Source organism: Paralichthys olivaceus, chromosome 19, assembly GCF_024713975.1.
Source record: "Paralichthys olivaceus isolate ysfri-2021 chromosome 19, ASM2471397v2, whole genome shotgun sequence".
NCBI lineage: Eukaryota > Metazoa > Chordata > Actinopteri > Pleuronectiformes > Paralichthyidae > Paralichthys > Paralichthys olivaceus.
The window spans coordinates 9,201,257-9,224,816 of NC_091111.1; the positions used below are offsets into that span (position 1 = coordinate 9,201,257).

General features: G+C 40.8%; 1 protein-coding gene across 1 annotated transcript; it reads right to left on the bottom strand.

Annotated features, from left to right (window-relative positions):
* Nucleotides 1-7,395: 7,395 nt before the first annotated feature.
* ehd3 (EH-domain containing 3) lies at nt 7,396-22,995 on the bottom strand. The gene is made up of 9 exons (XM_020091930.2): nt 22,535-22,995; nt 22,014-22,372; nt 17,405-17,581; nt 16,607-16,704; nt 12,026-12,167; nt 11,780-11,879; nt 11,037-11,207; nt 10,259-10,423; nt 7,396-10,148 (listed from the first exon to the last, which is right to left on the bottom strand). Exons 2-9 carry the CDS (start codon nt 22,235-22,237, stop codon nt 9,621-9,623), a joined length of 1,605 nt encoding a protein of 534 aa, XP_019947489.1. The 5' UTR covers nt 22,238-22,372; nt 22,535-22,995; the 3' UTR covers nt 7,396-9,620.
* Between the last annotated feature and the right edge of the window lie 565 nt (nt 22,996-23,560).

The following is a 23,560-nucleotide window of genomic DNA, read 5'->3' on the forward strand; positions in this document are numbered from 1 at the left end:
GCTGATGCATATTACCATGACAACGTGACAGGAAAAGTTATATGAAGGCCGGTCTTAAAGTGGCACTTTTCTTGTGATTCATAGAGTTACACCAGGAAGCTCACGCCTCCTGCCGCCTCTTTCTCTCCATCCTATATCCTACTCTTTCTCTCAGGTTTTAATTTATGTGGATTCCATCTGTCAGGAAAAGCTGACATCAAACACCAGTTATTTATATACATGTGTGTGTGTGTATGTGTGTGTGAGTGAGTGAGTGTGTGTGTGTGTGTGCGTGTGTGTGCATGTGTGTGCATGTGTGTGTGTCCTCATGGCATCCCATTGTGTCCCTCTCTCCGGACTGGACCATCACCACAGTGACTGCTCTGCTCACACTCTCCTTTTTCTCTCACCTTTCATGCAGACTCTCCGCTGACTCTTGCTGGCTTTTATGTCTCTCTGTCTTTTTTTCCCCTCGACTTCATTTCCCTCTCAGTCTCCCTCAGCGCTGCATGAATTTCCTGTTCAAGTGTAAAACAGCAGATTGTGTTTTCTGTCTGCTTTTTGTGAACAAACAATCTTTTACTGTCGGAACAAAGGAGCAGTTGCACGGTGTAAAGACAGACATGTTTTTGTCCCTGACGCTGGAGCTTTTTCAGGCCAAGGTCACCATGGTTGCACTGATCATTATGGGATGACTGAATCCTAAATCTTGGCTGTCAGACAAAATCAACACATCTTTGATATCTTCCCTTCCTCTGTATATCAATAATAAAAAATATAATCAATAAATAATGTGCTGTGTTATCATAGGTCAAACTACACAGTGGTTCAATTGCTGAACCTACATCAGCTGCAAATCTATGGCGATTCAAATTGTTATATTGTTCATCTAATACATCAGTGGGTGATTTGCATTTGCTTTTGGTTCCTTCAGTATATTTTTTATATATATCTGCAAAACTTTTATTAAATAAGAAATAGAGAATTACATTACGGGCGGTGAAAAGTAATTTAAGTCGCTTATATGCACTGAACTCTGAACTTTCTGCGGCCAGTCCCCCTGGTAACGAGTCTGCAGAAGGTCAGAGGGCTTGATGTGGGATGTGAGGACACAGTATATTTGTTCTTCTCGTTAAGTAGCTGAACTCTTTTACCATCAGGCAGTAAAAGCTCAGAAAGCTTGTGTCCTGATTTCATCCTGCTGCAGGTAGGTCACTGACAGACCCACGTGCTTATATGCAAACTTAATAAGAGATGTCTGAAGCTCTCGTCTTGGCCTCATCTACCATCACGAACGGGTATTTTCATCATAGTAAATCCAACATGAACAAGATGCAGCGAGATGTGGATTTAATCTTATATTCATCAACTCGATTCTTTTACCACTGATCCACTGAGCTCTCGCTTCATTTATGAAGGTGTTTAGAAAAACAGTCACAGTTACAAAGCTGCCCTCGTCTCCCGCTGGACATATTTTTCCCTCATTAATATGCAGATTTAATCAGCCAGATCCTCGAGAAACTAATCGGACCACGTTGTGTAATTGGTCATCTGAGGTGTGAGTACAGACCTTCTATCAGGAGCTCACACACTCATAAACACACACGTATGAAGTCAAATGGAGGTTTAGGGGACATAAAAATAAGAATCTCGGTCCGAAACTATTTAAAGAAAGTCTCGGTGATGGTGTCACAACCACTGACGTCATCTGAGGTGATGTTCAGGCGTGAGAGGAGATTTTTCAGATCAGTGGGAGTCAGACTGTCACCTACAGTCTGGTCTTAAAGTCTGGTCTCACATTTTTCCCCTATAAATTCCCTTACTTACTTTTTAAACAAGTCCTCATTTTGCTGCAAACCAGGCTTCAGGAACCAGAATATGAAACATTGTCTAACTTCAAAGTCGGAGAAGGAGAGAAGAGCGACATCCGCTGGCCTCTGAGGTGCATCTTCAGATTGAGGACATCTGACTTGGAGATTCTAACTCATTTAACCAGAAGAAAGAGGTGTTTTACTTTGAATCTAACTCCCTCAGAGCTTGATTACCCTTGGAGTTAATTCAGATTGTTTGTGTCTGCATCTTATGCAGCTTTCTCGAGAGCCTTTGCAGATCAGGTGACCTGGAAAACACCTGACCTTTTGACCTTAGGGGAAATAAGTTCATAATATCACATTCATTTCATAGTGAACAAATCTTTTTACAGTTTAAAAATAAATATTGTTTTAGAAATTATTCAGTTAACTGGTAGCAAATTAAAAACCAAGTAGTCAGTGGGCTGATGGAGGTAATTGAAGAGGTAGACAACACTAGAGTATTCAGAGATGGTGCTGTATTATTGCAGTACCACGAGTAACCACTGGGTCGCAGCAGAGACATATGAAGAGAAGATGAATTTAGTCTTTGATCAGTTTCTCTTTTTAATTTGTTCCAATCGCAGATTAATGATACATCACCAGAAAATCTGTTAGATTAGTTTCATCTGAACATAGAAATCTTTTCTTACATAAATGATATTACACCTTATACCTTTATCATAAATTGATATTTGAAAACTCATGTACATCATTTTCACAATGACTAGAATTTCTAGACAGGGTTTAAAAAAACAAAGGATGGAAAGTAATTTTTTTCTACAAACCAGGAGAGAGGAGAAGCCAATGCCAAGTGTAGTTGCATTTTTCTATTTTTTTTATTGACACATTTATTGCTGAGCTTTAATTACCCTGGTGTTTATATACAAGCTCTGTGTCTTCTGAGAATACATCCTGTCTGTCACTTACAGAGGAAAATGTTTCTCAAACAATGTCCACTGTCTCCTCTCGGCACATCCTCTCCTTGTCCTGGCCCTTGACCTGCTCAGATGACAGACGTTCGCTCATCAAGTGATGCAGTCTTCCTCTGGGCTTCGTTCAGATGACTGATCCACCTGCAATAAAGTGAAAAACATGACACATGCAGCGCTAATTTTACAAATGTCAGACTGTAAAAGGGAAGCAGGTGCTGATGGAGACAGGATGGATCTGGTTGCATGAAGTGAAATGACATTCAAGCAGTGGTGGGACCTAACAAAGTACATTTACTTTTCATGCATTGTACATTACAGTTTTAGTTTTTCGTCTTCTATGCATGTTAACCTTTTAGTGTTTTATCTTTTTAAGTGTTTTTAGGGCAGGTGTAATATTTAACTCACTTTTATTCTGCATTAATATTCTGGGTCTTTCACAGTATGTCCTTACTATTTTTTGTTGTTTGCTGCTCAATGTACTGTTCTGCAGCTGCTGTAGCACTTTGGGCCAAGAAAAATGTCCCCATGGGAACAATAAAGTATATTTGATAGATTTGAAAATTCTAATTAAAAGAAAACTACAGTGTGCTGTGGAAAGTGCAACTTTTGAATATATGGAATGAAGTGACGCCATTCTAAGTGAAACAGATTTTTGGATGGAGTGAAACTTTAAAAGAAAAAAACTCTTTTTACCACAACAGCAACAAATGTGGAACTGTCTAATTCCTGCGTTTATATGCGTTCGAGTGCAACACCGCCTTAAAACTCCACTTTGGTCACACTGAAATGATATATGGAGCTCACAGTGGTCAGGTTAGGATTGAACTAATGACCAGTGAGTGTCCACGCCTGGATGAATGAGATCTGCTGTCCACAGCGGAGTCGGTCTGGTGAACGTAATGTTCTCTGATAACATAGAAAATTCTTACATTACAATGATGAAAACTTTCTTCCTGCATGTGCACACACCATACAGGGAAATGACAGAACCTAGGATGAACTGAAGAGGATGGACTTCACAATTCATTTCATACGTAATCATTATTAATATCATTACAGAAATGGGATCAGCACAGGAAAGATTTCGTTCACACCCTGAGTGAGTTAAAACCATCCTGCATCTTCTCGAATTAGCATTTGTTCTGGGCAGTAAATAGTATCTGTCACTGATACCGAGAAAAAAATAGTAGAATATCTAAGGTGTGGCTTCTTGTTTTGATGCAAATGAAATCAAACGCCATCATTTTATCTGAGCTTATCAAACAGCAACATCCTGTATATGCAGGTCATTCAAATGGAAATCGTAACACATGGAGGAAACATTGGATCACAGCAGCCAGGCATGTTGTCTTATCGCTCTGTGTAACAGGAATGTGAAATATTGTCATGTTGTTTTCTTTTTCCTGAGATACAGTGTCTCCATACAGGCTGTTACACAACTGAGTCCTTCCAGACGCTTTGAAACTTTATCACATTTAAAACAATGTCAAAGGCAAATATATAATAAATAAGAATACAGAAGCATTATAAAATGAAATATTTGAAAGGTAAAATATTAATTTATATGCTATTTAAAATTCTTGCAATAATACAAAACCTAATACAATGGACTTTATTTGTTTACAACTGTAACCGTGTTAACACTTTGGATGAATGATTTCCTTGTTTAAAGGTATAAAGTATGTTCCTGATTTGTTTCCTGTTTCCAAACAATGATGATTGTTGTGCTCAGGGTCAAAGGTCAGGCTTGTTTGGCAGGAGTCTCAAAAGAAGTATGATGGACATGTATGTTTAGGTCATGGGCTGAAGAAATATGATGTAAATGCAAGGTTTCCCGTGTGTGTGTGTGTGTGTGTGTGTGTGTGTGTGTGTGTGTGTGTGTGTGTGTGTGTGTGTGTGTGTTGACCTCGTCCATGGCCTCTGTTTAAGCCAGGAAAAGGTTCAAGGAATGGCCAGCACCAGGACCTGGGGTTGCTCTTAACACACAGAGGCCCACTAATTGTTTCCTTCAGTCACAGGATACAAACACGGCAGAAACACGTGAGCTGACACCGTTTCTAAAAGTGTCAGTTGTCTTTATTTATGTTCGTTTAGAATATCTCAGCTCTGACGACAGGACCTGCAGTCACAGTCAGGAGTTTATCCACCTTTTTAGATTCATGCCTGAGGCGTAACGGCTCCTGTCAGTGTTTGGATTTTAGACGAGCCCTGGTGAATATTATAGGACAGAACAATTTTAGTGTGAAAATATGAGAAACGTCACCTGAACATGAAAATGACTGATGTCAAATTTGTATTAAATGTGTGTCCTGTTGTGTTATCATGCCCTGTCCTCACACTTTGTGTCTCCATGGAGACAGAGGGCAATTAACAGTAGGGTGTCACCCCTCGTCCGACCTTGTGACCACTCCACCCTTAAGCTGACACACACACACACACACACAGACACACTTTGATTGTCATCAGTGGACGTGTCCTGATTCAGGCAACTGGCATCTTTTGCCAGTGAGGGATCAAACTGGTGAGGAATGTGAACTATAGCGTGAACTATACACACAAGTTAAAACCTCCTGGTGAAGCTCATCGCTGGCAGGTGAAGAGAAGCAGATGACAACAGTATGTCATGGTCAGGCGTCTCCCTCATGTGTCCCCAGTTCATCTTTCTCCCTGTCTGAGTGCATGTGTCTGTTTGGGCCTGCCCACCTGCATATCTGAAACCCGTCTGCAAAACAACGCTGGCTCCACGCTCCAGTCCTCATCAGGTCTTTCTGTTTCAAAAGTATTAAAACAAGCTCCAGACACCCCCCCCCCCCCTCAGCCTTTGCTTGGCCTCTTTCTAATCCCATGTTTACCTCCACCTCAGATCCATCATAAATCTCAGCTCCACGCCCGACTGCCCACTTATCTCTGCTGTCCTGCCACAGATCACATCAACCTGAACTCCATGGGCTCTGGAAAGATGCAACGTTTCACATCTGTGTCTTTCTCCTTATAAATCTTTGTATTTCTTTTGTTCCTTTATGAAGATATTTATTGACGGCTCCTGGTAGACATAAATTAGGAAACAAGAATTTCATTGCATTCATACATTTTGTGTAAATAAAACCTTTGAATCCTAAATGAATTCTTTTTTTCCTTTCATATACATAACACGTATGTATTTTGCTGTAAACAAATGGTAACAGTGGTAAATTAAATTTGTTAAGAATGTGTGTGTGAGTGTGTATGTGTATGATTGGGTGCGTGTGGGAGAACATCATCCCCACCCTTTGTTCTGAAATACTCGTTCCCTCGGGTATCTGGGTGGATACATTTATTCCTGACGTATATCTTCCTCATCCGTGCCTCTCCAGCTGAAAAACATACACATCCATCACAGACATTCACTGAACACACACACAAACACACACACACACACTCACATACATACACTGACCATGATATACTGTTTCCCTCTGACATGATAAGATACCAACACAAACGCTTCAGCTGTCTCTGACTTAAAATTCCTTTTCCCTCATCTCTCTCTCTCTCTCTATAACACACACACACACACACACACACACACACACACACACACACACACACACACACACACACACACACACACACACACACACACACCTTCTATCCACCCGTCTCTCTGGTCTCTTTCTGGGCTCTCTCCATCATTCTGTGTAGTTTCACCAGGAAAGACTGAAATAACTACACTTAAAATAGCTGAATGTTTTCTTTTCACTGTAACATTTCAAATTTTTGTGGATTTTCTTTTCGTTCATTGCCTCATGAGCTCGAGGACGTCAATGATCATGAACATCTACTCAATGACTGAAACAAAAATAAGGAGTGAGTTAATAACTGTCTAGACTTTTGTTTCTCATGGTTGTATCTCTAAAAACTGCACATGATGCTGAGACATTCAGTCCTTCATTCTTTACAATATATGAAATTGCTCGAAAACATAAAGTTGACTCTTGTAAGACTGATCACGAATATCAAAAATATTTACGTAAATATATGATGGAGGATGTGTTTGTGTGAGTTTGAGGGTCAAAGTAGGACAGACAGGAAATGGTGGACCAGAACAGAACTTCCTGTGTGAGAGGAGAGGGTGCTGCATCTTCCCTCAGTGCGTGCATGTTTTAAAGGGGTCTTTGAGTCACAGGCCAAGAGGATGCTTTTACTTCCTGTCTCAAACAGCCACACACACACACTCACACACACACACACACACACACACACACACACACACACACACACACACAGAGAGAACATTCTTAAACTAAACTGAAGATATGGATAAATATCATGAGAAATATCATTAAGAAATGTTCTTCTCTTACTGTACAATTTAATGCACTTTATTTTCCTTAGTATATTTTAACAATGCATTGAGTCTTTTTTGTTTGTTCTTTGTATTTAGTTGTTACGTGTAATTCTGATTATCATCTCATCATCAAACTGATCAAAATGAAATTCTTTCTATTGTTTTTATTTATTGTTGAAGGTTGTTTGTTCCAGTAAAATTGTCCAATTCCACAAGACCCCATCTACGTCCTTATCCTTTCCTCGCTCGTTTGCTTTTATCATTCAACACTTTGACCGCTTCTGACATAAGAGGAGACAGTAAGTTGAGTAAATGAATTTTATTATGATTTTAGACTCTTTATGTCGACAGGAAAGCAGTGAAGTACAGATTAATCAATGCATCGCCATCTTAAAAACAGATAAAATAACATAACGCCAGTGTTTTTCCACATGGGGACATTTAGCAGAAGACAGGATTTCACGTTGCAATCCATCAGGGTCGGAAACCAGCGAGTCGAGCTCTGCGGAGAATCCATATTCAACAAGCACATATTTTATCGTCTGACGCGAATGTGAAATATGAGCTGATGCATAATGCACACAAGATGAGATAGATGATTTTCCAATCTGTGCTCATGGAATGCAGTAGTCTTCCTATGTACATTAAATTCACAGTCAAAGCACAGGGACGTCACAGGGAGAGGAATTAATGACTGGAAATCAATTTTCAATACATCAATTCTAAAGGCTCAAAACAAGTAAATAATGTCTCCTTCCCAACAGTCCAATTTTAATTAGTTTAGTGTTTTATCTTGTGCCCGGGGAGATATACAGTTATAATGAATACATATACTGGCAGTAATACATGTGAGGAACATGTATTACATGTGTACAGTTAAAATACATGACATAGAAAGCCAATTATATTCTACAACAACAAAAAAGAGAATTATGTGCGGATTAGTGTTTGTTATCAGATAATAAGCAGAAAGCTGCGTCTTCACTCTCTGGACTGAAGAGTTAGTTTAGTGAACAACAACAGAGTCATCAGTTTTCAGTTAATAACCCACTGGAATAATCCCATCATCAGTAGCCTGTGTAATGTTTAAGACTCAATACATATACATTACAAATAGCAACACGGTGTTCATATGCATACATACATACAAGAGTCAGGATGTGCCCACACAGAACCATGAACATTCAACATTCATCATCCTCACATTATAGCAGAGAACGTCAGAGCGCTGATGTGTCCGAACAACACCCAGAGAACAGTTTCATATTAAAGTCACAGTCTGGTCAGGCGGGTTAGTGACATTCACAACCGTTTCAAAGATCCTCGAAAAGACAAACTGCTCCATGTCCTTTAGTCTCTCGTCCGCTTGGAAAGATTTTCCTCCTTAATTGTGACACGTCCATTCAAAGTCCTTCTGTCCGATACATGATGGTGATGTCATGAACGGCGTCCCCACCCACACGCCAACATCAGCACCTTACATTTTACATGTTAAAGAGTTAGTAACTTATTTAGACCCTTTTCTTTTTGTGTGACACAAAAGGCTCCACTGTGTCACTGTCAAAATACTATTCCAGTATTTGTGTGTGTGTGTGTGTTTGTGTGTGTGTGTGTTCGTGTGTATTCTCAAGACACTTGACAGGAAGTCTTTGTAGCGGTTTAAAATGTCTCCGTTAAACAAAAGCCAGAAATTTCAGGAGACCGAAAATAATTCAGGAACTCAAAATATAAGATGTTTTTGGTAATCGTGTGAAAGTCGACTCTGTAGTAGTCTACTGTGCTGATTACAGATAATAATAATAATATAATAGTTACTATTACAATGGGGATACACTGGTTAATTGCATTTTATACCTAAAATAATTTTTCCAAGGAAACTTTCCTTCTTTCTTCTTTTTGTCTTTACATTCTCTCCATTTTTCTTCCAGTACTTACAACCAACTTGCATTTTTCTGTATTCCAGTGTTTCATGGTTGAGAATTTAATTAGTGTTTTTAATTATTAACTGTATCAGTTGTGCTAACATCTCTAACCAAACAACTCATAGATCTCAGCTTGAATTTAAAAAAAGATGATACTGATCTAAAGTCTCATCCAGATCCAGTTTTTCCCCCCTGGTAAAAGCACCAAACAAACGTTGCAGTTAAATCGAGCTCTTCACACACTGTTGACAAAGTTGAATCCTGAATTGTGTGTTAAAAAATACAAACGTGGATTTTTCCGTTGCATAAAGGTTTGCAGCCAGTGTGCCAACAGTCGATTTGAATTCATTAACTTGACTCTATTTGAATTTGAATGTTTTGTTTGAATATTTGTGAATTGAAGGAAAGGAAAGACTGCAGATGTGCGGGTGAAGCTACAATGAAGACTGGGAGTTGGAATTTGTAGTCTACTTTTTCATTTTTCATTCTTGTTGTGATGCTACAGGAAACATCCTCTTCTATTGGGAATCCTTTTCTCTAGGGATGGGGTTAATGGTGGAGGTCTACTTACAGGTTTCGGAGCAGGGAGTTGGGGATAATCTTACATTTACTCTGCTATTTTCCTCTTAGACGGCGGCACCAGGTGTGCAGGCAGCTCTGGAGGCAGCTCATGTCCTTCCAGTTTCACTTTTATCAGGTGATTGGCCAACGCAAACTCCTCATCATCCAGCATCCCGTCCTTATCGATATCCGCCAGCTTCCAGATCTTTCCCAACACTGTGTTGGGCAGTTTTGACTTCACCATCTCCCTCTTGGCGTTGGCCCCTGTCACCTTTCCGTTGACGGGAGATAAGGTGTAGAAAATTTCATCGTAAGCCGGTTTGTCACGCGCAACGACCCATTCGGCCTCGTCGATGCCTTCTCCTGCTCCTTCGCCGTACCCGTGGCCAAACGGGCCGTCCAGAGTGCCATCAAACGCACCACCCTTCACAACTGGGTTAGGGCGTTGGTTTTCTTCTTGGCGAACCAGGACCATTAGACCGGCAATGTCGTTGGATAGCATATCGTCGACCGCCTCAAGGAGTTTGGGTTTCAGAGGCTGAAATTTGTTGAGATCCTGAGACTGGAGTAGGTCCTGCAAGAATAAATAAAAACAAAAACATTTATAAAAAATACTCAAGTTTTGATCTTATCTTTCTAATCCTGTATTTATAAATCTGCAATCCTTCACTCTTTCCTCATTACCTGCATCTTCTTCAAATTTGGGAAATCTCCAGGGGATATCTGATGCTCTCTTTCAATGCGTTTGTAGATATCTGCCAGACTGCCGATCAGTTCTTTCTTCTTGTTCTCCTTCCCGAACACAGAGGGCATCTCTTTCTTCAGTGAGCTGATGATGTACGCGTGAACCTGCGTACAGAGAGTGATTTATTCATCACATTCAAGCTATTTCAGCAGCTACTGTCAGAAAAACAACCAAAAGGGACATTAAGTCATTTTTTATATTGCTCCTGTGAAATGTGTGTTTCCCAGAATCCACCTTATGTCCTTGACGCTCATCCCAAAACACACACACCCTATTACACAGGAAAAATGCACTCATCTCTCCCAGTGTTTGAGTTGTGTGCATGTGCACTTCCTACAATAGGCATTGGGCTGTCGCCATACCTGACTTCCTGTCCAGAGAGGAAAAAGGAAATCATTCGCTCAGGAGGAGAGGAAGACCATTTGTCTGGTTCTATTGGTTCTCTGGTAGCAACAAGCTTTTTCTGTCAAGGCTAACAGCTGGACAGGATGGAGAGGGTGAGTGAGGGATGCTCTGACATCGGAACATTACACTTTCCAATAACAGCAGGAGGGCCATTGTTAAAAATGAAAAGAACAAAGAAATTAGGCGTCAATCTTAAAAAGCTTTGGTCCAGCATGAACTACATCCCAGGTCTCAGAATCACCTTTAACTACTGCAGCTGTAACTGTGCCACAGTCAGATTCTCATCAGTGTGTTGGTGTGTCTGTTTCTTACCTTGGCTAGTCTTGCTCTCTTGATCAGATCATTGAGTTTTCTAAGCGCTGCGTTTCTCGGTAAAGACTGAATGTCCTTAAATAAGTCCTGCTCCTCCGCCTCAAACAGCTTCCTGTTGTCAGGGATCAACAGAGGGTGGGACCAAAACGAGCCGATGTAGACACGGATCACCTGTTGGTGACAGAGAGGAAATGAACCGATAGAAAAGACATAAAAGGACCATTCAAGCCATCAGAATCAAATTTTTGACATGTTGACAATTTGAGGTAGTGGGCAAGAATCCATATTGATCAGTTTGTTTGGAAATAACCATTAATACACAAGGGTATAATGTGCATTGGTTAGTAATAGTTTTTTTATCAAAGGAAAAAGTCCAAAATTGAATATCCAAGAAATTTTGGTTTCATTTTTGTAAAATGGGAGGAAGTGGAGACACACAGTCATCTTTATAAACAATTTATGATTATATCCAAAACAAACCTAATGACAACCAGTTAGGCGTTGACATTTTTACAATAACGGACAAGATGGCAGAGAGGTTTAAAGAAAGATTCCAGGATATAGAAGAGCATATTTCCTAAAAATGTAACCTTTCTGACTATAGGTCACACTAACTTTGCACTTGTCACCTGTGCTACAGAAGTTTGGGGAAAAAAGACTTTCAAGTTTCTTCTCAGAAATGAAATCAATGGATGATGCAACAGTTTCCACTTTAAAAAATGGGTTTTTGATGTTTACTATACCTCAGGGGTGTTGACTATTTTCCCTAGTGACCACATCAGGGCACCGTAGACTCTCATCAACTGCTGGGTCTCTATCTGGTCAGCTTTGTTCAGCACAACCCTGACGAAAAAACAACCAAAGAGAACATCTCACATTAATGTGACATGAATCCTCATTAGGGTTTATGTGTATGCACTGAGTGAGGAAGACTTCAGGACTACTTTGTGTAGCTTTGGGTACGAGGACGTCGAGCAGTCGTAGATTACCTGATCTTGTCCTCGTGGTTCTTCAGGGCCTTTATCACCTCTGAGAACTCATCGGAAATGTCCAGCTTGTGGGCATCAAACAGTAAAATGATCCTGTCCACTCGCTCGGCAAACCACTCAAGGACTGCAGCAAAGTCATACCCTGAGAAAAGGAGGAGGAGGAGGAGGAGGGAGGGCAATAGTCACAGTGTGAAATACAAGAATAAATGTTGCAGATAAGAAAGGTTTGTTTCTCTTTCTCTTTTCTTTGCTCTCATCCCATTCTGGTGTCCCCAGAGGCATTTGAACAGACCACAATTTCAGTTCAAGTATTTACACTGATGATGAACATCATCTGTTATCCAAAAAATGTGAGCATGGACTGTGATGTTGCAACCTCCTCAAGAGAAAGGCCTTAGAAAGGCTTCAGGTCATAGAGGAGGGACGCCCACATTGCACCATGTTGAGAGACAAGAAACGTCTGTTTACTAATAGAAGATTGTGCAGCCAAGGTTCAAACTCAATAAGAGGACTCCTCAGTCTTTAGAATAATTTATGTGAAGAGTGAAAGTGAAAATGCAGTTATAACAAGGATGACTGAATGAGTTCACGCCTGCAGATATGAACATTTTAAATAAATGAGTCAGTGACTGAGTCTGTCGGCAGGATGCCATCACTGACTCTTGTGACATTCTGTCTCGCTCAAGGACTCTTACCTGGAGGAATTCCACAGGATATGAGAGGAGAACAAAGAACAAAAGAGCAGAACTAAAGGATTAGAGAGCTGAAATTTACAACCCACACTGAAGGACACTTCAGAGACGATGCAGAGTCAGCGGTATAAACCTGTTACAGTTGAGATTACTGGAGAGCAACTAGCAGGCATTTGCTGTCAGTTGGTAGTAGTTTCATGTTAATACAGGGTTTTCTGAGAAGCTATGTTTGTTTTTACCTTCACTCTACAAACTCAATCAAGTTATCACTTTACAAATATTTGATTCCGACTTGGACTGATACACTAATCTCACTGTACAGACCCAGCTGTGGTAAAAATCCCCATACTGTAGCTGCACAGCTGCTCCTCCAAGCAGAGGAATCACTTTCTCTCAAGGACGAAGAGTCTTTCTAAAATGGCTCATGATTGTTAAACAAAACTTCTAAGATTGCTGAGATTCTAGAAATGAATGGAAATGGTCATCTTCCAGGACCAATTGATGTTGATAATTCAAAAGTCCCCTCATATGACGTGAGCAGGAGTTAAGCAATGGTAACAATAAGCATGTGAAACATGGAAATATGTTTCTTTTTGTTCCTGTGTGAGCACAGCCGAGAGGAGACAGAGGCCTGCTGCTGCTGGAGCGGAGAGTTAAGAGAGAATTTAAGTGGTTTGTTCTTCACAAAGAGCACTGTTCATATGGTTTGGTTCGAAAACAAGATTAATCTCTGAAAGGCTGCAATGTTCATTTCACTGGATATCATATAGTAACGAAATAAATCTCAGGATAGTTTTGAAGTATTATCAGAGAGGGGCTAAAATGTGGTATAGGTTTCACTTGAGTTATTTTTGGGCTTTTGAATATTCCTACCTATCTTCAATTTAGAAAGATCTTGTAGAAAGAGAGCATCTCCCCCCGAGAATGTCTGGTTGTGAAATTATCTTTCTCTAAAGTTTTCAGACACTTTCATATAGGAAGAATGCAGCTGGAGTTAGGCCTGGGCCAACATCAGGAAAATGTGATGGTGCTTTGGTAGAGCATGCAGGGGGCACGACCTGATGTAGAAATCCTGGTGTGGAAAGCTCTCAAATCTCTTCTTTCCAAGTTGAAACTACTTCTACATGTGTGGCACCTTTTTATTATTGCAGATATATTGGTTTTCATTTTTGTCTTTTCTGTGTTTTGCTTCCATCATGAGTTAAAAACATCATCAACGTGCCCACTAGAGAAATTCTCTTACATTGATCCATCAGTCAGTTTCCTTCACAGCAGTATGTGATTAATTGGACTAATATATCAAATATATATAATTTGGGGTTTTTTTGTGTGTTTTTTTTCCAAACCATATGAGAAAGAGTCTGAGGAAGAACATGCAACAGTCCACAAATTCTTTAAAGCCAAGATATCATTATATTCAGGCTTTTTGCAGTTGGTTGGTGCCGATTCATTTTCTACAATACCTCCATAAGGGCATCTATGTAGGAGGCTATAGCCTGACAACTCTTCATCTAGAGACACACACACACAAATTAAGATACGAGTTAAAAACCAAAGAATGAGACACAACATTCATACACACAAATAAAACATGAAAACATTCATGCACTAAACAAGTGGATGAAAAAGAATGAAGAAAATTAACATACACACAAAACAACTTGACCACACACAGACTTTGTCCTCAGAGAAAACATCTGTGCTGACTCAGTGGACATTAAGTATTAGCCTGTATTTTTTGTTACATCTAAACAGATAATGTTCAGGCCACACCTCGACGTGAAGTTTATTTGGTTTGACAACAAGGTTTTAACGAACCCTTGGACTGAGACCTCGTGGAAAATAATAGAGACATTCTGTTGGTGCTGATGCAGCATTTCTTTCTTGTTTCTCCACAGAAAAGCTGCAGATAACAATTTATGTTCTTGTGCCTAAAATGTTTCCAAGCTCCAGTTCTGAGGAAAATCCACAAAAGACCCAACCCTAGTATGAGGTAATGCACTGAACCCAGAGACCACAGTTTGTTCCTTGTTTTTATTTAGCCTTTGAAACTGCATGTGTGTGTGCTTGCATGTTTCATCGTGTCAACACCCTGAAATTCAAGATACTCTCTTTATAATGTTGTGCATATGAATGACATTAATATCAGATTCTTTCACCAGCATTTGCTCTGATTGCACCAGTGCTAATCCACTGATCCTGTTATTTGATATTGATACAACAGAACTAATGTTATGCTAGCACGCCAGCTTACAAATTAGTTAAATAACAACATTCTTTTTAAATCTCATTATCGTATTAACTTTTTTTGAGATACTGTGAGGAGTAACTGTTGATAGATGTACTGTGATAATAGTTAATATTACAAATATCCACATATGATGAAAGTAAAAAGAAAGTAAAAGTCTGGGCTCTTTTGGCAGAAAAAAAAAGACTGAGGCAAAATCACCAATGTTAATTTAAAATGAGACATTTTACAGTCATATTCTATAAAACTAATTTTAATTTGGGTTAATACCCGAAAAGGTTTTTATGCTTTAATGTTCAGAAAACAACACTTTCATCACAGTCAATTGCTGTAGCTCCTCTTTTCAGCCTCTGTCTGAAACACTTGGATTCAAATCCTGTCTCTTTAAGGCCCGCCTTTCCAATGAGGCCCAGTCTGATCTGATTGGCCAGTTGGCCTACTCTCTTGTGATTGGTCAACCGCTTTCCAGGGTGTGCAGGAAATGTTGCTCTCTACTCTCATTTGACCTTACTTTGTTGGGGGCGTGCTAGACTAACCATTATGCGTGCATTATGTCATGTGACATACAGAAGTACTGACGAGGCGTTTAGGAGCAGTGTTATCTGTGGGGAGCTCCCTTTACCAGACTTAAGGCTTTTTTAACTTTGCAAAACATTGACATACACATACCACCATTAAGGAAAATAAAAATGGACAAGCATAATATGTCTCCTTTAAGAGAGAACAAACAAAAGGATGGAATGGACAGAGGAATGGGATGAATGTTAAAAGACTAAATTACAGTCGTCTTTAATTATCCCAGCTCTTTTGTTGATGTTCGTCGTTGGTATGGTGATACCAGCTTTCAGCTCTGGGAATCCCAGCCATGCCGGACACACATCAACCTGTAAGAGAGCTGGGAACGTTTCTCGTGATCCTTTCACACCTAAACTTCTCTTCCCACTGTCCTCTCTCTCTCTCTCTGTCGAGTTTAGTATGTATGCTAAGTAAAATGAAAAACCACATTCAAGTGACAACAGAAAACAACCATAATCCTACCTGGGTTTAAAGAGATAAGCACCAATGGATAAGCGAATAAGATAAATGTTTTTTTCTGTATATAGATGGGCTGAATCAAGAAAATAGTTAAAAGTTAAAGTTAAAACATGCACAAATACTTTGAATTTATTATTTGAATTAAACTGTAACCTGAATTAATCTGTGGTTCTCTATGATGACATTTTCTAATTATTCGAATGTGTAAAAGTACTTGTACACTGAGTTTTTCCTGTTTTAAATTCAACACAATGTCAAACCTACACATTGTGTGCATTATGCATATGAATGTGTGTGTGTGTGTGTGTGTGTGAGAGACAGAGAGCACATTCGAAGCTCATCTTTTTGTTGCTGCTTCCTGTTCTTTGAAATGAATGAGGCATAATCCTCCTGATAGCTACAAGCTAAAATAAACACATGCACGCGTGTGTCCAAAAGAAATGCTGACATTGTTGTTCAGAGATCAGTGGGACAAGGGGACTGCAGCTGAATGGGTCCAGCGAATGGACACCGACAAACACACACACACACACACACACACACAGACACACACACTAACATAAACAGTGGAAGATAAAAGTGTTAGCCTCGAGTGTGGTGTGTTACCTCGACTGATTCTCTGTTTCTCTCCAGACAGAATCCCTGGTGTGTCGATCACACTGATGCTTTCCAGCACTGGGTTAGGCAGCTGGGCACACACAAACCTACACACACATACACACACACACAAGAGGAGAGGAGACATTAAAGTATCAGGACAGAAGTGTAAATCCTTTTAAAAACAAACATCATGCACCCCAGACCTCTAACTTTCCCTTATCTCCCTCTCCTCCATCTCTCCCTCTCTTTCTCTGTCCAGCTGAATAAATACCAACAGGTTAGCGGCCGTCCTCACTGTGAATCCCCCCCACGCACTAATCCCCACTGACAGTCAGCGCTGTTTCCTTTCAGCAGTGGTGGGCCCTCACAGTGAGGACTCTACTGCAAGAGTAAAGAGTTTTAGGCAGTTTCCCTTTTTCCTGAAGGATGACTCTGCAAAGATGAGCACCTCTCCCTCTCTTTCTCTCTCTCTCTCACACGAACACACACACACACACACACACACACACACACACACACACACACACACTCACACTCACACTCACACTCACACACACAGAGGGAAGCCTGACCAGTGAGCAGAGGGAAATTCAATCACATAGGAATGTAGAGCAGTGGTGTGGATTGTCACTCTCACTCTCTCTTTCTTCACCAGTCTCTTCCTCAGTCTTTCCTATACTATATATATATCATATATACATTACCCTGGTATAAACACACACCTCAAAAACATATCTGACAACATCTACCATCAGTGTATCCTAACTACCAATTCAGAATGTGTGTGTATGTGTACACCTCTACCTGTTGAGGAATGCGTTCCCAAACGCGTTGAGCTTTCTGAAGGGCTTCTTGGGGTCAACCACCAAAGCGTTTCCGGGAATGACGCCTTCGGTGTCGCCGTGCATCACCGCGATGAAGGAATCCGTGGTGGGTTCAGGGCCGATCCGCATTCCAGGAAAATCCTGCTCCAACAGGTAGCTGGGGGCGAGATGGGGACATAAGATGTGGTGTAAAACCGAACAAGACAAGAGATGAGATGGTTTTGATAATCTGTACACAGTGTAAGATAAAACCTAAGGAGCAATCACTTTGAAAGACGCTGCCTGAGACTTTGAACTGTAGTGTGGATGACAAGCTTTGGTATGTGTCTGACCATCAAACTATATTATAAACAAGAAGCAAACGATTTGTGAAATGTATTTTTAAAGCCTTGAGTTTGGAATTTTGGACAGCAACATCTTAGTTTGTTACACCAGAGGTCACCATGATCTGATCAAGAGCTGAAGGACACTCCACATCCACAAGAGCACAGGTTTCAGGCCCATCCACAGTGGCTTGACTTTCTGGGCCCAAAGTCTCCTTCAATTTTTAAATACAGTACAATACAAGAAATGAGGCTGTCAAAACACAGAATAAAACACTTTAAAAGTTTATCATTTCTCAATCCACCGATTACCAAAGTTAGCAAGGGGCAATTGTAAGTGTATTTGTCGTCCATGAAGCAAAGGGTCAGTAGTTCAATCCCCTGCTCCTCAAGTCTGCATTCCAAATTATCCTTGGGCAAGATACTGAACCCCATATTTGACAGTGTATGACAGAAAGGGTTTAAGGACTTTCTAAATAAATACAGTTCATTTACCATCCTTCATATTACTACTGAATCCCTGCATTCATCTGTAGGCAGCAGGACAGATGTGTGCTTCATCTGCAGCCTCTTATTTAAAAGAAGCCCTGTGTGCCTTTTCACAGTGATCATGTTGAAAGGAAATTGATACAGATGGTAAGATGTGATTGAAAAATCAGCAGAAACGTAGTCTGCCTTGAATTAGAAGATTAGGGCGTTTTACATCATCGCAGGCTGGACAGCTGCCATGCACTGGCTCCTAAATAAGCAGAAGTAGGTTTGTTGCCAAACAAAGAAAAAGTCCCTCAGAAGGAGAGTTTTGTGATCAGATGAGACAAAGGGAGAGGACATAGGAAATATTTTTTTCCTTCAATCAGCTCCTTAATCTGAGTGATGGGCTCCTGAACCGACAGGAAACTGCATATGTTCCGATGTAAACTCATGAACTGCAAAAAGTGAATATATGTATCTAATATTCTGCAGCATGATCTCAAACCTTGGACGCAAAAAGAGGAATGTGGTTCAGCTCTTCCTTTTCTGACAAGACAAATGGTCGAGGATAATACCTTGCCACAGGCGTGTTTCCTCACTGGTGATCAAGAACAGCTGACGGGGTGAAAACATGGAAGAGGACAGAATCAGATGTAGATTTTCGTTTGCTTTTAACTGAGCACATTCTTCGGGGAGACTCACATTACGTCTCTCAAAATACACATTTTTCATCGTGAAAACAGTTTGCAACCGATGCATACGTTTCACCTCATCTGTAACTATTGCCATGGCAACATGACTGAGTTACATCCCATATATATTTTTTTTAGGTTGAAAAGCTGAATCCTCTGCTGTTAATTCAAAGATTACCATACACATGTTCGAAATGAAGATTAGTGTGTTTCTGTCGACTCTGCGAACACGGGTCATAAAAATAAGAGATTTACAGCTAAAAGGATCATAAATTTTAAGCGTTGGATGTTTACGTATTGTAACTGCAACCAGATGTAAAGATGGGCTTCTCGTACAGCTTCTCCACAAACACACATTTATATATGTATACACCTTGTGGAGGAGCCAGCAGTGCCTGGTAGAGACGTCTCTCTGCACACGTGTCCGTGTAGTCCTCCTGTTTGTCTGTCTGTGGGGAGGCTACCATCTACCAGGTTGCATGTTTGATAGAGGAAACATTTGTGTGTCTGTGTGTGTGTGTGTGTGTGTGTGTGTGTGTGTGTGTGTGTGTGTGTGTGTGTGTGTGTGTATGTGCATGTTTGCAATCCACATATGTGTGAGCGCACATTCATTAATCACATTTCTTCCTGCCCATTGAAGATAAAACTGAAAGTTTCCAGGCCAAGACTTCTCCAACAGCCTTAAAAGTTCCAGTTAATGAACTTTAAAGCATCAAAGCCCCACACAAATCGACCTGCGGCTAGAGAAGACGACGAGAAAACATTTGTCAACACGGCAGCTTGACTTTTATGACATCGCTACTGCACCCAACAAATGTGTCCAGTGACCTTGAAGGAAATCTTGGGACAAAATTTGAAAAAAACAAACAATAATTTCATGGCAAGAAAAGGAGAGGCTCAAATTTCTGCCCTCTGACTAACCGCTATGAGTATCTCTTGTCTCTCCATCTATTTGATCTCTACATTTTAGACAGATATTAATTTACATTCAAAAACAGTCGGAAATTCAGTCAGTCTGATATGTCAATGCCGTCAAAGGTTAAATCTTTCGGTCTCACCCTGTTTTTATCGCATCAAATAACTAATTAAAACCAAACTTAGTGGAAAATTAACACAGAATAATGTATATGACATTTACTTTGACTTTTAAGTCCACGTTCCATCTGCCAACATGGAGGAGGAGTTCGAAATGCTTCGGCACCACCATTTGGGAGCCGTCTTGCCTCATTATTAAAAGCCTGTAGGATTAACATAGGGTTGTTCATGCCTCTGTCCTCCTCAAACTCGCATCACATTCAACTGGTCCAAAAGCATATGACGTGGATTATGCCATCGCTGCATTGGCTTCCTGTTTGTCTCTGCATAGATTTTAAGATTTTACTGAGGACTTTTAAGGCTTTGCACATCTAAGCCCTGTGTGTATATCAAGGACTTACTAACTCTCCATGAGCCAGGGTGCCACCTTCGATCAGCTGATCGTGGACTTCTGGTAGTTCCTGGAGCCTGATTGGTGACTAAGAATAGAAACTATGGGGCTTCTGCAGAACAGGTCCCAAAACTCTGGGAGGATTAACAACCTGAGATTAGCCATGCAGCATCTGTTACTGCTTTTAAATCCCTTTTATATGTTCTTCTTTAAAAAAGCTTTCACACCGGTGTGATTTTTAATGCATTTTATCTTTATTTTGAATTCATTATTGGTTTTTATTATCATTATTATTAATGGAATTTCTGCACAAACCCTATTTGGTCTATTTGGAGAGAAGTGAGCATAACGGTGACTATAAAGGCACATGAACCCAATGACAAAGCACAAACACTCCCTTGTAGTTTAGGTGAGGCTGGCAGAAGCTGGCAGATTATTCAGATTCATCCTTGAGACCTGCGCTGTTCCCTGTTCCACAGTGGGACCCTGCGATATGAAACCACTGTCGCAGCCCTGACCCAGGGTTACTCAGCAATTTCTACATTCCTCATCCTACTGCTACAATGTCAGTGGCGAGGAGTCAGGCTGCTGAGTGTGTGGGTGTTGTTATAAGGGAAAGAGTAAAAAAAAAAGAGGAGAGAGACGATCAGTGAGAATCAGAGACAGCAGCAGAGGAGGAAGAGAGCGAGCAGGGATGTCTGCACTGTTCTGTCTTATGGCAGGAAGTCACTAACAGCATCCTCTCTGTAGCTTTCAACAAATTACTGACAAGGCTCTGTAAGCGTGTGTGTGTGTGTGTGTGTGTGTGTGTGTGTGTGTGCGTGCGTGCGTGTGTGTCTGAAAACCAAGATGTCAGCAGCAGTCAAAAGAGGTCCATCACACAGCTGCTAATATCCCCCAGCTCTGACAGACTTCTGAGTATAAAAGTAGAGATAACTTAAGTTACAGTTGAAGGGGGTTTAACTAATCTGAATTTATGTCAAGTTAAACGTGTATTTGGCACCAGTATGCAGAATAACTTCAAATGGGTGCAGCAGCTACAAGAAACTACTGTATAAGTATGGCTGGGCAACCAAACAATATCAGTTACTATCACAATATAATCCTCATTATTAGCAATATAAAAAAGGTCTGATATATACTAGTATATAGTGCATTGTTCCAGCACAGGGAGGTGTATAAGTGGTCTACCTCAGATTTGTGTTGTCGTTATCCATCTATAAAGAAGAGTTTAAAACCACAGCTTTCAATTAAGAGCACAAATCTGTCTTGACACTTAATATTAAAAATTATGTACCATTTGTAATAATAGATGATAGATATCGACTGACATGAAAATGTTTATCTCCCAGACCTACGTTCAAGCTACAACAACAAACTCATAATACTGGCAACACAACTTCCTGGGTCCCTCTGTGTGTGTGTGTGTGTGTGTGTGGGTGTGTGTGTGTGTTTTTCCTCTTTTCTATTACAGTTCTATCTTCTTTAAATAAACTTTATTGAAAGACCACCTCCTCTTCCACCCTGCTGTCAAACTGCTCCACTGCTGACTCTGAGAGAGGGAACAGTCAGTCTGGGTGTGTCAGCCTCTCCCTTTCTATCAGTGGGTTTCTGTGTGTGTGTGTGTGTGTGATCCCCCCCTCTGTTTTCCACATGAACCCTGTGCTGCGTTCTCACCGTATGAAGCTCGTCTTGCCGGTGGAGTACTGTCCCACCAGCAAGACCATGGGCTTGTTGTCGAAGTCAGCATCCTCCAGGGCCGGGGAGTGGAACTCGTGGAACTTGTAGCTCTCCTCCAGCGGCAGGAGCTTGGTTTTGTAGAGCTTCTTCAGGCCCTCGCTGACCGTCTGAAACACCTCCGGCTCCTTCCTCCTGTCGTCTGTCCCAAGCCAGCTGAACATGGCTGCAGGTGTTGGTCCAGTGAAGCCACAGATGCTGGTGATAGATGTGTTGAGTCTTTAAGCGATTGGATGTTGGTCTTGATTTTGTCTTCACATATAAGACAAAGTAAAGCTCCAATATTTTCTTTTAAAAATCTGTATTTGGGGGGAAAAAAATGCACAAATCTAAAAAAAATGCAGAAATATTATAGAAGAAATAACAGTGTGAGGCCTGCTATTCTAAATGTTGGACCTGATATAACATTCAGCATCAGCTTTTGTCCATAATAAAAAAATGTATTAGAATTTAAACCTGACCCTTCAAATGCTGTCTCTCATCATCCAGTCCATCAGTCCTCTGTAGTCCAGGCCACTTTATCCTGCTGGGCCACAGCAACACCACCTTCAGCTTGTTTATCTGTCTCTCAGTAAATAAACACAGACAAATCAAATAAAACCCGAAATCCTTGCTGTCGTGCTCGACATCACGTCACCGCAGCTCGGTTCGGTCCAGGAGGATCCGGCGGAGCAATCCCCCCCCCCAACACGACGCACCGAGCTGCTGTCACAGCCCCGGTTATTGTTCCGCTGCTCCCGCAACAAAACCCCCGCAACCACTCTCTGGTTCTCCTCTCAAAGATACAATATTCACAGGGAGATGTTTTGATTTTTGTGTTTTTAGCGCTGCAGGTTATTTTCTGTCCCGGTCTGTCACGGCTCGGCTCTGAATGGGACAGCAGCTGATGTCCTGCAGCTCCATTTAAATACCGAGGCGAAGGAAACCCGAGCCCGCCGGAAGTGCCCAACGCCTGGCAGCGAGCGCGACCCGCGCCGCGGTCCCGCCCCGGTGATGGAGGGAGGAGGAGGTGATGAAGCCGAGCCGGAGGACGCCATGATGGATGAGGAGGGAGGGACGTGCGAATGACAGCCCGCCACCTAGAGGTGAAACATGAGAACCTCTCTCTTGTGGACACATTTTAATAATTTAACAAATTGAGTAAATTCTAAAAGAGCCACACTCTGTTATGAACATATATTGATTGTATCTTTTGACTGGACCCCAAACAGGTATTGAATATGTCTTCAAATCCTTTTATTATTATTATGTTTTGGTTTTCTTTCCTTCGCACGTTAACAAGTCTCAGTCCTGAACTCTGTTATTTATTGGAAACAACATTGCTTGTAAGATTTTTATTTAGCAAAGTTGGACAGTAATATGACAGAAGCATATTGTATTCATGCACATATAATGTAATTTTCTGCTTTGTTCTCCTGAATTAACAAAATAATTCTGTTTTCATGAGAAAAACATTTTTCAATGTGAGACAATTTTCTGTTTTCAAT